The following is a 14,673-nucleotide window of genomic DNA, read 5'->3' as shown; positions in this document are numbered from 1 at the left end:
CAGGCACGTTTAAGCAACCCAGGCGCGCAACAATGATATACAACCTAGCCAAGTGTTCCCTGCACGGCTCAACTGTGCGCACATCATGCGACATACCATGGATCTGAGCCATGATTTCAGCTTGGGTTTCAAAAGCACTGCTGCTGCTGCACTATCTGAAAAAATCAAGCATTGCTAGAGAGTCATCATGTTGGTCACTAAACAGAAACAAAGCTGAATCTCCCATGAGTGGCTTCTGAAAACCTAAATCTTTCTCATTCCCAGCCTCTGCTGCTTTGAGGGACTGCAACATTGCTTCACAGTGCAGAATTGAGGCTGGGCTTGAAACAAGAATTCAGCTCCAACTCAACAGGGACAGCGGTCAGCCATACCACGTCACCGACGTCTAGATAAGCCTACAAATCTACTGCAATTCTTGGGCATAATAAATCCAGTCTAAGCAACCTTATAGCATAACCTCAGCTATTCAGCAGTGGCCAAATCTCCCTGACAAAACAATGACATGACCACCCGCAGTGCCAACGTAGGCTGCACTGTTTGCACAGGAACGAGAGGCTTTTCGACGACTGTTGGATAAAGAAGCTGTCCAGAGAACAAGGGACTGACAAACTCTCGTGAACAACAGAAGTTGGTGCTGCAGCTTCCTGGAGCATACTCCACTGAGCACTGGTCAGACGAGGGTCAGTGTGGGGAGCAGCAGATTCACCAGGAACTGCTACATCTGCCCTGTCAAGTCAGTGATGTCCCAAACTGGTGCAAGGAGCCACAGAAGGCTGGGATGCCTCCTGTTCCTCATCATTCCCTCAGCCACCTATGGGCCATGGGCTGCGTTGGCCAAAGCCGTAACAACATGCTACAGCCAAGCAATACAACTGCTCCACCAATGTCCTCAGCGCAGAAACAAGTTATATTAGTCTGGTGGTTTACAATATAGGTGGGTCCACATTACATATTGTGTACCTGCCCTCTGCTACGGACCCTGGCCAGGGCTTCAGCAAACTGCAGCCCTGTCATCAAGGCTGCCATGCTGCTCAACGGAGACCGACCCATTGCTCTTTCTGCCACGTTACTGCAACTTGTTCAGTTGCAGAACGTAGTCATATGCAATGAGATACACCCATCCCCAGTTCGGGTTACAGGCTGTACTGCTCTGGCAGGCCTGACAGCTTAAAGGAACTGAAAGGAAATGGTAGAGTTTCATCTCACCTAGCAAGCTGCATTTCACCTGCAGCCAGTGAGAGAGCCTCCCCAGTGGAGCCAACCACAACCAATAGGTGAAGCATTTCTGTAGCTGCACAGTTAGCCATAAAGGGAATGGATCCAGGTCAAAAATAACCCAGAAAAAAGTAGGGGGGAACAATGAAGGAAGGTATTTTTAACCTGAGTCAGTCTGATTTGGTTAAGCAAACAGCAATATTAGCACAACAGCAAGCAGCACCACCAAGAGAAAAACAGCTCCAGCTACGCACCCAGGCGCTACCAGCTCATGCTCCCAGGGTGAGCTAATCCACCGGAGTCACTGTGTTTTATCCACAGGATGCTGAGGAGGCCAAACCCCAAACTCCAGTGGTTCAACCATTCTAAGCAGTGCAGTCTCCATGGGCACCCAGGGCCAGGCAGCAGCATCGCTTCTTAAAAACACTGCTGGAAATGACACATCTTGCTCTTCACACCAGGCTCTACCCTTCCTGACCTGACTTCCATCTGCAGAGCACAATCCTTTGCTCAAGCTGCGAAATAGCTCCTTCCCCAGAGGCTACCAACCATGGCAGCAGCAGCCAGACCGGCTAACACGAACGCTATCACAGCTGCCTGGCTGACCTCACTGTTGGGCAAGATTGAGTTAAGAGGAGTTATCCAAGTTACATACACTTCAGTTAGCCTTACAGCAAAGCCAGGCTGAGAGAGTGGGAGCAAGCAGTTGGAGAGGGTAAGAAACAGATCTTCAGCAAGGTGGGTGAAAACATGAAGAGCTCCTGGTGCCAGCACTGAGTCCAGACAGAGCACACACCTCCAACAACTTGACCACCACTCGAGTTTTACTTTACCCGGCCAGTATTTCTGCTCTGTCTCTGGTCCAGGCTGTTAGTCAGCCGCTCGTCTGCGTCCAAGTTGCCATTGTCTTTGTCCAGGAGAAAGTCATTGTGCTGAGAGAGCGAGTCACTCTCGGAGTGGTTGGCAGATGGAGTGTCTGAGCCCTGGTTAGCTGGAGATGACGATCTGGAGGGCGATTCCAAGAATTTCTTGATTGAAGGGTGATTAAGAATTGTTGCATCACATGACCTGGTCCCCTGCAACAAAGAGGTCAGGCAGATCCGGTCACTATTTCCCTGCAGCCTAGATCAAAACGAAGCTGTGCCAGCAGAGGAAAAGTCAACGTTATGAAGAAAGTGCAAATATTTAATCAGTTACTTTGCAGCAAAAACATACAACACAAAAGATAAGAAGCTCACAATGGTTCTACAGAAACAGCACCCCAAATCGAATCTGTTCTTTTAGACCTTCTGATCCCAGAAATCCACCTGATTTTGGAAAGGAGGACTGCAGCCTACTGTCCCTCTGAAAATAACAGCTTCCCTTCCTGCACAGACACCTACAGTCTTTTACCATACACAGAAAGGCCACAGCTGTCCGATTCTTTCAGGCACGCAGGGTACGTAAATGCATCAGACTGTTTAATTTTGATACTGACTGGCAGTCTTGCCAATGCCTATGAGACAGGCCACGCTTATGAGCACCCTGTCTGCTCCCAAAGCTTAACGGAGGATAAAGAATAATGTGCTTAGGCATGTTAGCAAACTTTCCTCAAAATGGACATCCTAGAGCTAATCTTGGATCCTCCTAAACCTGCAAGGGGGAGAATGGGGCGGGTATGCGTGTGTTTAAATATCTTTGGGTTTTTTCATTACTGTGACAAAGGCCCAAAACATTTTTTTCCTACGCTTGCTTTTAACCTCAAAAGTAGCAAGGAAAACACCCATCACTCAAAGCAAGCGTCCCTCGGCCACTTCTTCCAGCCATCAGTCCTCCCTGTCACCTTGGTTTGATGATGAATCAACTGAAGGCGGCAGAAACACCCCTCTGCCAGCAGCAGAGCACTGACAGATAAGCTCACTCCAGCTCCCGAAGCCACAGGCTCACACTAGAGTTGCACTGACAGCTTTTCTTGCAGGCATTACCAGCTGAAAGGCTTTCTTCTTCCCTGTCCAAACCACCCGGATCAGCCCAGCTGGCACAAATATTCAGGGGGAAGGGGCAGGTCGCAAAGAAAAACAAATCAAGAAAATTAGTTCGGATCTGTTTGGTTGGTTTTTGTTATTTTTATCTGGGGTTTCTTTTCCTTTGCAGGGTTATTTTTAATCCGCAGAAAATCCTTGATCCAAAATTCTGCCAACGTGATGGAGGGAGTGGCATGAGGACAGATATCGGTCTCTATGAAGTAGCAGAACTGTCCTCGAGAGGTGGCAACGGGAGTGGAGTTAAACATTGTCCCACCTTGGACTTTAAAGACTCATTTGAGAGCTTTCTTTCTGATTGTCCATTAGGTACGTGAGCGAAGCAATTACCAACTCTCAAGAGAGAGTTACATCCATATATCCAACGGCTGGGACACATACACAATATGACCAAAAAAAACCCCCAAAAAACAAACCAAATCACTACCAAGAACCTCTTTTTTTTTTTTTTTTTTTTTACCTCTAGTCAAGTAAAATGACCAACCCCTTGTCTGCTAATTTGTGGGAAAATGTAATAAACTGTAATCATATGGAACCATAAGCCTCAAAACCCAGCAGCACTCGGTTGAAGAACTGTTTATATTTATGAGAACAAGTTAGGAATTTGCAAATCATCTTCCTAGAAGCTCTGAATTAAACTACAAAGATTCCCATTCTACCAGAAGCAAAAACAAGAGAGTCATTCACTGCCAGAGTCAAATATACAATAACCATACATTAAAAATAGACAACAAAGAAAACTGAAACCAGTAACAATTTCAAAACAAAAAGAGAACTGATTTAGTCTGCATGCAAATCAGGTCTTTTAGAAAAAAAATTAAAATGCAATCGGATATAGCTACGCTAGCCATAAGCTCACAGCAACTTCAGGAAAAGTATACAAAGCAAGGCCACACCAGTAAGTTTTGTGAATACTTCAAAACAGTTACACAAGTTAGCATTTCTGGACAGTGTGAAAACTGGCAAGGAAAAAACTAACACCCTGCATGGCAGAACAAGTACTGAACAGGGGCCAGTACAAGCTCTTGCTGACACGTGGTGACATCGGATAAATACACTTTCAAAGACCAGAACCTAGCTCACATTCTTCAATCGCCTGCACAAAAAATCTGGGGGGGAGAAAGGGTCTCCAAGCCTCCCAATATCACCACAAGCTTTCTCAACTCCAGTTGATCAACTCAAGTTCACTGAGGGAAAACCATACAGGACCTTTTTGGTTTGAACCCCCTCCAAGTCTTCTGGAAATCACAACAGGAAAACAGGAATAGAAACGCGAGCCCTTGCTTGGAAGAGAAATTCTCATGGCACTAGAATGAAACCCAGGTTTTCAGCACCCATCTGCAGCTTTCAAAATCAGCTCAGATCTTTACTGGCAATCAGATAAACTCCCTGAACTGAAACGATGGTAACTAAAATACTGACATGTCGTTCACTACCAGCTAATCAGGAGTCTGCATTCAGCCTCAGTGTGAGTTACGAACACGCTGCAGTTACCAGGCCATTAAGGACAGCGTGCTTGGAACTGGAGTTTAACTAGTAGGGTGGTTGCAGCTTTTTTCTTTTTTGTGAACTTCTAACTTCGTTGTGATATCTCCTTGATTTATCTCCTGCTTTACTGTGGCCATCAGTCTGTTCACGAAACCATTAACAGACTGACTGCCAGGGTAAAGGGAGGATGGTTTCATGGCACTGCCCAAGACTCAAGAAATCTTGATTATTATTTTTTTTCCTGAGAAGTTCCAAAATCCATCTGCTTCCACTCTCCTCCTGTGAAATGAGAAAACATGTTTCCCACTTTTTGGGGCTCTGTGAGGACAAATCCTGCAGTGTGTGAGAAGCAAGGTGCTCTCATGCAAGAACTGATGAAAAAAACCACAGAGTATTTTAGAAACCAAAACCAACAACTGCTGAACGACTTCTCCACTGCTCAATGGAGACTCGTCTTGCTGAGTACCCGAGGCCTGGTCAGTGACACACAGCTCACCTCTCCCACTGCCACCCCATTTGCAGTTCGTATTCCACTGCTTCAGAAAACCACATCTCAAAACCAAACACCAGCTGAACAGCCAGTGAACTACACATCTTCCTTTGCAAGCATTCCCAAAAGTCGTCTTATTCCCAAAGTAATTTTTACCTCTCCAGCTTTAAGGAGACCAGCAGAGGCGTAATAGTTAGCCACAATACAGGCACGCAGCTTGTCCATCATCCTTCTTGCTTCAATCAGGCGCTACAAAAAGAGGAGGTAACATATAGGAATGGATAACCACTGCAACAATCCCCCAAAATCCTCTATACACCAGGATCTTATCTGTTTTTCAGAACAAAACATTTATACCTGATCTATAACTTCGATTTCGTGCTCTTTACTCTTCATTTCCACGGCAAATTGTTCTTTTATAATTGTCTCAATCTTCTGCACAGCAACATCTCGAGCTGTACAAGGCCAGACATGGAAAATAAAGAAGAAGGAAGTATTTACATTTCGATTTTTGAGGCTCTGTTTGAAAAAATACAGATCAGAAATCATTATGGAGTGAGAAGTGAAGGGATAATAAGTTCAGCACACACAAAAAAATGGGAAGGATCATTTTTCTGCAAAAGAAAGTAATTTGTCTTAACAAAAACCACATGTATCTTTAAAAGCTGGCTTATGTGGAGAGCTGTTTTTTTCCTTTTTAGGTCTGAGATGACGAATAACAGAAGATGGGAAGAACAGGACCAGTCTGTTTACTTCTGTCTCAGTAAAGCTGTAAACAGTAAAAGGAAAACTCAAATGTGTTATGGCCAAGTGCAGTTACCGCTGGGATGGCGCAGGAGTACGCTGGAACACTACATACGTTTTTCTGCTCTCTTTGGCCCGATTCACATCCAGGAAATTTACACCACATCATGCAGCAATAATAAAGCAAACTAATACTTTATATGTTTAGCGCTGGTAAGAAGCGCAGCCTGCTCTGGAGCGCCTACAAGCCTTTTATTACCCACAAAGGAAACTACACTATTGAAAGCTGGTCCACCTCTCACAAAATCCTCTTGCAGCACGGCAGTCAAAAAATTTTAGCCTTTCAGCAGCAGTTTATTGACCTTGGTGGAAAGCATGTAGTTTAATATTTCAAACTGTGCGAATACTTTACTGCAAATTAGCAGCTAAGAACTAAGTTGGCATCTTACTGTGTTTCTCCAGAACATGTACAAACATAGGAAGAGTAATTCTTTTTGCTTTACACCTACCATAGAATTTAATATTGCCCCTCCTTTAAGTCACCTCCATCATATCAAGGAGGTTCAAACAACATCTGCTTTTAGCAAGTTCTAAGCAAGAACTTGGAAAAGCAGGAATTGCACTTCTAGAGGAAAGTCTGGAAAAGGTCCTCCAGCCTGAGTCAGAAATAGTGACACCACTACAAAGCAGATCAGAGAAACAGTCTGGCTTCCTCTGAAAAAAAATTCTTACGACACTGTTTCTATGAGGAATAGGAGACAACAGCACCAAGACTTTGTTCTGAGCTTCAGAAGAAGCATTTCTTTGACTAAAGGGTATGTATCTACTTGAAGAGGTTTCTAATATCCCAACAGAAAGAGTAAAGAAATCAAAAGTGAATCAAGACTTTGCTGGTATGTTCCAGCTAGTATACGTAATTTTACTGCCTGATCATGTACCAACAACAGGAGTAAGGCAACTGATGCTTCCACTTGCAACAGGGGTATCCTAAACATACGTACTTATTTGCAGATATCCATGTATATATATTTTAAGACCAGAAATAGTTCAAGCCTACATTAAAACAGAATTACTGTTGAATCTGTATGACTAACGCAAAATTACAAAACTGAGGCATATAATTTTCCTCAAACCGTGAACACGATGCCTAGGAAATTCACATGTAAGGCTACACTTAAAATAAACCTAAACAGATTAAGGTATGAGATGTACAGTTCAGACTGGGACAGCTACATCTCTTCCCAAGACTGATGCCACGCACCACCAACATTATGACAATTAAAGCACTTTAGGATTTGTGGTTGTATTACAGCGGCCTTTAAGAACACTTTGTTTTCATATTTTTCCCAGCTTAGTGTCAACCACAGCCCCTAATTAAGATCGTGTTAGTGAAATTTGTATACTTAAGGAATTCCTGTATCAAAACTTGGAGATCTTCCACGAGAGGAAGAAAGCAGCCAGTTTGAAGGAATCAACTGAACACAAAGTTCACTTTGGCAAGGACAGTTTTCCAAGGCCCTGAGACTCTGCCTGCTAACTGTTAAGGCCTTTTGAGAACTTGCTTCAGAAGCCGATTAGAATCCTGTCTGTGGTCACCAGGACACCAGCACAGAGGGTGGCAATTTCTGGCAGCCAGGCAGGGCAGACAGCTGGGAGTGGTGACACTCTTCTGCCACGGCCAGTTTCACTGCCATGGCCCCTAAGAGACCTGGCAGACAGGATCAACCCAGCAGCACGTTCAGCCCAGAGCTCAGCTTCCTCAGACCTGTCCAGCTGCACGCTGTCCTCCAAAACATCACCCACAAAGCCATCATCTGTCCATGCCATCTCCAACTGGCAGCTCCGGCATCCTGCGCTGTTCCTGGATCTTCTTCAGATCCCACAGCCAGCTTCGGTTTTCTCATCTCCCTGTTTGTCAGCTCCTCCCATCACGATCCTCTCACTAGCTGCGCTATGCCAAAAATCACTAGCCTACTCCCTGTCCCAGGGGCAAGAAGCTCCACTCTCATTTGCCCAGAGACGACTGCAACCTGTCCTAGGCACCCAGCCAACAGCCTGGCTCCCAAAGTAAGCATAACCAAGCGTGCCAACTGCAAACCTACTCATCCAACTACTCTCTCTGCTACACTTCTTTATCCACCTTTCCTTCAGTCAAGTAGCTACTCCTCCTCCTCCTCCCTTGCATCTTTCCAAACCCCTTCCTTCTCCCTGACTTACCCCTTCTACACTGCTCCATTTCACTTTATCTGCCTACTCTTGCAAACATTTGTCATCTTCCAAGAGCCAGCCTACCTACCACAGAGTCATGCATGGATTTCTTTTACCCCTACTGCAGGGTTGTGGATTTCTTCCCCCCTGATGCTGTACTGTGACCTGTATCCCCCCAACAGTAAAAAAAAATGCCAATCCTTCCAGAAGCAGACTTCAACTGCAAAAGAGATGCACAGGTTGGAGCACATCTCAGCAAGAGTAACTGCTGGGAAGATGCACTGGCAAATACATCAGCAAGCACCAGGAATCAAAGTAGACAGGTAGGGCCCTAGAGAACTTGTGCTTTAGCTGCTATCATGCACTAAGGTCTGCATCCTCATGCCCTGCTGAAGCTCAGTACAGTCAGCAGGTGGGAATGGCTCCGTGTATGACAATCACATCTTCATTTGGCTGTACACAGGTATCACTAGCTCCCTTGATCAATTTCGGCCCTTTGACCTCCAAGCTCCTACCCCGGTCCTTTCCTGACCTGTCTGCAGACAGCACGCACATCCACAGCATTTCTAATTCCACCCAGGAGACCCTTTCAGTTCTGACAGCTCCTACCTGACTGTTCGGCTGCTTTGTGACGCTTGTTGGGATGGGTGACGGTGATCTCCTCATAGTCGGGGTCCTTCTCTGCGATCACTCTCTTGATCCCAGACATGTTCTCTCCGCTGCTCCACTGAGAGGAAAAATAAAAGCATTAGCGTCACCCGCAGCGACCTCCTGGGCAGGCTTCAACCTCTCACGGCGGGCAGGCCTGCGGCGCGCCTCCCAGCAGAGCTGGGACACCTCCGTCCCGGGTTGCTACAGACTGGCCCACAGCCGCAAGGCCCGGAGCCGGTCCCGTTCTGCACGGTCCGGGAGCTCCGGCTACCCTCGACCTCCGCAGCTCACCGTGAGCCCGCAGCCCCGGCGGTGCTGCTGGGGCAGAGCCCCCCGGGGGCGCCCCGCCGCCAGCGGGGTGTGCGCGGGGAGACAGCGAGGCACCGCCGCCTCGCCCGCCCAGCCCGGTGCCTCCGCACTACCCCGCGCCCTCGCCGGCTGCTCGGCTCCGCCGCTGCGGGATAACACCCCCGCGCCCTGGGAACTGTTTAAACCGAACCGCGACCCCTCCCCGGGGAAGGGGCAGCGTGTCGCCGCCGCCTGCGCGGCCCCTCGGCGGCGGGAGGCCCCGGGCGCGGCACGGCCCGTCCGCACACCGGAGGGACGGCGGCCCCAGCCCCCGGCGCGCGCCGCCGCCACCCCTCGCCTTCCCGCCGCCGCGGGGCAGGACCCGGAGGTGCGAGGGAAAGCTGAGGCCGCGCCAGGCGCGGCGGCAGGGCAGGGCAGAGCCGAGCCGGGCCGGCCGGGCCCGGGCCCGGGCGGTGCTGGTGCGGTGGCGGGACGCCCCGGGTGGGCGCTGGGGGCGGGACGGTCCCCGCGCGGCCGGGCCCACGTGCGCGGCCGGAGCCGCTCCCCTCCCCCCGCCCGCGCACACAAAGCCGCCGCCGCGGCCGCGCGCTCCTCCCCCTCCCTCCCCCTCCCTCCCTGGCCGGCCCCGCCGCTCACCCGCGCTCCGCCGCCCGGCCCGGCCCCGGCCCCGCCGCCGCCTGCACCCGCCGCCCCGGGGCGCTCAGCGCCGGTCCCCGCCGCCCCGTCCCGCCGCCAGCGCCAGCAGCGCCGCCGCCGCCATGAGCGCAGGGCCCTGCGCCTGGCTGCCCGTCAGCGGCTGGGGCGGGGCCCGCGCAGGCGGACAGCGGCGAAGGGGCGGGACGGAGCCAGCGACCGCCCCGGCGGGGGCCCGGCACCTGCCGCGGCGGGCAGGTGCCGCCCGGCCGCGGGGCGGAGGGCAGGCGGGGCCGGTGCGCTTGCTGAGCGAAGGAGGAGCGGAGGGAGCGGGAAAGGCTCCTCAGGCGAAGGCTGCCGGAGCGGGGTCGCTGCTGTGGAGACTCGACCGCGCCGCTCTCCGGCGTTGGGTGCGGAGGTGACGAACGGTTTGCGGCAGTAATTTACCTTCCGCACCAGAAAACTAACGAGATTAGCGACGCTGCGACGTTTCCGTTTAGATATGTTGACGTATTGGCGTAATCCTGATTTACTGGGTGAAACAATCTTACTTTAGTAAGTAATAAAATTTGAGGAAGGCATTTTAATACAGAAGATAATCAGTGAAAGGATGATGATTAGTGAAAAAATCCACCAACCCAAGAAAGGAGGCAAGGGCTGACTGACGTGCAAGCCACCGACAGCCCACAAGTGTCACCTCGTGGCTGGGATGGCGGCCCCGGCCTGCCTCGAGGTCCACTGAAGGGAGATTTTGCACTGATTTCACTAAAGATAGGCTTCAAAAAAGTCTTATTACTTACTGTGCTTCGTAGTCTCTCAAATCAGAGCTAAAATTGCCCAAATTAGTGCAGTTAACACCACAGTTTGTTTGGTTTTGGCCAGACTGTAATAGCTCTGCCAGGTGTGGCTAATGGCAAACTGTGCTTCGGTCTGTGGTAGTCCCATGGTTCATGCAGTGAGCTGCGAACCACCACAAATTAATGTCCTGCTCATACATGTATTAGCAAACTTATTTATGAGGCCACTAATTAGCAAGCGTATGCTGAATGTTCAAGGCTTAGCTATTAAAGTGCTGTTTTTGTTTTTTTTTTCTGGTTTCAGGACCACTACTACAACTGCTTTCTGAATTCTCAGCAAGCAACAAACATGAGCAATGGCAAATCGATGGAGACGGTTCTTAAACCTGAATTTGCATCCTGCTCATCAGGAAAAGTATGTGTATAACATAGTTCAATTTTATTTGTTTTTCCTGCTTAATGGAAAGAGGGAGAGGAGGCTGTTGTTAAAATACTGCCACCAGTTGACTATGTTGAAGACTTAAAATGTCTTAAGATGGCCTTCCAGCTCTGAAAACATGTGCATTGCTTTGCAGTCTGTGGATTCCCTTTCAGGCAACGATACTTCTTTCAGGAAAGTAAACTTCTGCAAGCATTGAACTTGGTTGTAACCTACTTTTGGCACTACAGCAACATCCACTTGATTGCTGTAAACCAGCCTGGCCACACTGTAGAACTGCAGCAGATGCTGTTAGCGCGCCAAGTTTTATTTCATGTTAGGAGGTATTTGAAAACCACCACATATCTCAATAGTGCAACACAGAGACCCTCTCATCTCTGGGGCTCAGGTTTGAAACCGTTGAAACTAGGGCAGCCACTCCAGTTTTCTCCATCTCAAAGCTGCAGTAAAAAACATGAAAGATGCAGCAGTATCGTCATGTCCATTTAAGTTAGTTATATTAAAACACAGAATGTCTGGCACCGTTTCTACAAAGAGCTTCTCTTTCCTCATAATTATTTCTCTGTGTCAGAGACATGGAGTATATTGAATCCCAGGGCTCCAGTGCCTTGGGCTTTATTTTGGTATCTACAGAACACCCCATGTCAGAATACAGCACACAGGGAATCGACTTGTGATGCAGATAAGATCTCAGTCGGCTACGGGGCAAAGCTATGGAAGCAGTATTTGATTGCCATAATATCTAAAAGAAATCTTTTTGGAAAGAAGGCAAGATTAGGATTGCATGAAGGGCAAGTTCTGAGTCTGAGATCCAAAATACACGTTACAGGGAAGAGGAAGTCAGGAGTATAGCTAGTATTCCACTAGAAAATATGTGAAAGACCTATGTAATTGTAAAAAATGGGCTATTAAACCAAATACTTTGTTTGTATGAGTTCAACAGCAGTAGCACCACTCTGTCACAGTCCGAACCCTTACTTTGCCTCTGCCAACTGGGACCTTGAGATGGCCAAGTAGCTAATTTTAGGAAAATAAACTTTCTATATAATTCTTTCCAACCTGTATTGTTGCCAGTCACTTTCCCAGCATTATGTTATCTTTTCCTGATTTCCCATTCTAGTTTTGTCTTCCAGGTCCATTCACATCCTCTCCCATCACAATACCCAGAACTAACCACTATTTCACATCCCAGCCCTCTCCTTTATAATTTTTCCTGTTTTCTTTAAGTTTACTCTTCTGCACAGTCTCCAGCTTGCCTTTACTCGTGTCAGTAGTAAGTTCCATGATGAGGACAGAAAGACGAGCAGGGAAGAGACCTGCAGTGGGAGACAGAAGAACGGATTGAGGGATAGACGTAGAGCCTGGAAAGGGGCAGAATCCAACAAGTTCAAGAACCAGAAAAAACAGGAAGGAGTTTCCTCCTCGCACTGCCAAGCCCCACCCTGGAAATTCCCATCGCTTTAATAAAACACAGCGAACTCTTCAAAAGGCAAATGTTTATTAGATACAATGAACTTTAAAAAAACTTTCAAAGAATTATGCAAGGAATATATTTAAATATAACAGGTGTTATTGCAATTGTGCTACGTTACAAAATCACTTTTCTACTGTCAGCACAATCTGAAGACCTTGATGTTTTATGTGAGACAACATTACATTGACTCTGGCACACAGTAAGTGGTCTGCACTTTTTTTGTTCCAATGTCATTTGTACTGCACCAGGTCGTTCTTGAAGACAAGATCAGCTCTTCGTGGAACTACGCCTTTTATGTTTCAGTAAATAAAGGAACTGGCAAGGAACAACATGAACTGCTGTTTTTCCTCAGAAAAAAAAAGAAAAATCGAAACATGATTTCAGGTGAAGATGAAATATCGTATGAGTAACAGTTCAGGAGGTAAACTTTCCATGGCCAAGTAGCTCCTGTTAATCAGACTCCAAATTGCTACAGGTGCACCGAAAGGAGAATGACTCATAGGTCCAGCATTTACACAGATGAAATTAGTAACAGCACATTACATTCAAGTCTCTTGATTTGCTTATTGCTTCATATTACATATATTTAACACGAGGCTCATGACTGACAAGTCAGAGCGTTCAGAAATATCGTAGAGGCTATTGACTAAAACAAGAAACTGTTGGTGTTAAGGACAGGAAGTCAGAGACTAAGCTCAAATCCTTTGTCACTGAGGAGTGCTGGAAACAAAAAACAGGAAAAAACAGATACTCATTTCCTTAGATTAAATCTGCCATAGCACTGTAAAAATGGAAGCATTCTAGGCATATTCTAAACAAGAGGTTTAACTTAGTTAATGAATGGCAAGATTTATTTCTCTTAGAAGGACATCAACATTCTGGACAGTAAGACCGATCCTAATAAAGATAAACTGGGAGAAGTAATCCAAGCTCTTTTTCACAATAGATAAAAATATAGGTGAATTCAAGGCACAGGTGTTTTCAAAATGAACAAGCATTATTTTCTTTGGAACTAGTAATACAAAGTAAGCCATAATTACATTATCAACATGCTGTACACAGGGGCTTTTATGTGCATGACTTGTAACAGCACTACTGGAAAATGATCGCAAAATTATTCACATGCACAGACGGGCACACATAAACATATGAGGACAGACTGGAGCACTGCAGCAGGAAAAAAGAAATATTCCTGTAAGAAGAGTTCTTGGACAGTAATGTTATCACTTTAGTAGTATGAACTGTGTAACATTCGTTACGGACGAGAGCTGACGCAAGGCCAGCGCGCAGAGAACGTGTGATTCACACAGCTGGTTTGGGGCTGGCAGGAGGCCGCTTGCTGTTCTGTGGCAATGCTCATAGCACTGATACGATTGTGATCAACTGACAGCGAGATCCATTTCTGTTAATGGAAACTTGTGTGCTAGACATATTTAAAAAAAAACCCAAACCAACAAAACACTGCTTGGCCCCCCACCACCAGATAACAAATTTCTGCTTAAAAATCTCATCTTACCTCGTAGACTCCTTTTCTGAGTGTATGTTGTTCAGATTTTTTTAACCAGGCACAACAAACCATTTCATTTTTATCTTTTTGCATGCACAAGACTACATTCAGATGAAGACATTCATTTTATCTCACAGTGATCAAGTCTTGTGAGTTTCTTAATGCTCTTGAATTGGCTTTTGCCATCTTCAGGGGTAGGAAAAAACCCACCAAACACATATAACTTGCCTAGTTGGGCAATTAGGAAAAATGAACCTTTGGCTTTCCTGAACATTGCCACTAGAAGACTGTGACCATAAATGCATCTTTATTGCTCCAACTGAGTTCAGTGAGTTGACAAACATGATCTATTTTTACCACCTGAGTTTCCGCATCTGGAATTGCAAACTTAGGAGCATCCAGAACGGCTTGGTTTCAGCAAGCCCAGCCAAACACACAAACCCCAAACGCGCTGTGTTTCCTTATGCCATCTCTCAGTGAGTTTATCTCTTGTCTCTCTTTGGAGCTACCAAACCTATTACCGTTTATGACAGAAATCTTTTGATTATACTAGACGACAATCTTCTCTTCTGGCTGAGACAACAAGCCACTCCAACTTGCTGCTCAAGCCCATAAACTGCAAGTAGCTAGATATGCCTAATAGTGGGAGCTTAACTCTTTGAATTAATATATACCTAAGTGAAATGCATTGGAGAAC

The 14,673-nt window shown here is 47.0% G+C and overlaps 1 protein-coding gene across 6 annotated transcripts in view; it reads right to left on the bottom strand.

Annotated features, from left to right (window-relative positions):
* The window catches only part of YEATS2 (YEATS domain containing 2), a 51,524-nt gene extending 42,643 nt beyond the window's left edge, over positions 1–8,881 (bottom strand). For all 6 annotated transcript variants that reach the window (XM_086618303.1, XM_086618302.1, XM_009987380.2 and 3 more), the window contains exons 1-4: positions 8,776–8,881; positions 5,572–5,669; positions 5,371–5,463; positions 2,049–2,291 (exon numbers count right to left, since the gene is read on the bottom strand). In XM_086618303.1, coding sequence (XP_086474429.1) covers positions 2,049–2,291; positions 5,371–5,463; positions 5,572–5,669; positions 8,776–8,875 — 534 coding nt within the window. In that variant the 5' untranslated portion in view covers positions 8,876–8,881. The remainder of the gene's footprint in view (positions 1–2,048; positions 2,292–5,370; positions 5,464–5,571; positions 5,670–8,775) is intronic.
* Positions 8,882–14,673: the final 5,792 nt, after the last annotated feature.

Source organism: Tauraco erythrolophus, chromosome 11, assembly GCF_009769465.1.
Source record: "Tauraco erythrolophus isolate bTauEry1 chromosome 11, bTauEry1.pri, whole genome shotgun sequence".
Classification (NCBI taxonomy): domain Eukaryota; kingdom Metazoa; phylum Chordata; class Aves; order Musophagiformes; family Musophagidae; genus Tauraco; species Tauraco erythrolophus.
Note: the sequence above shows the minus strand (reverse complement) of the source record. Positions and strands in the feature narration are given on the sequence as shown.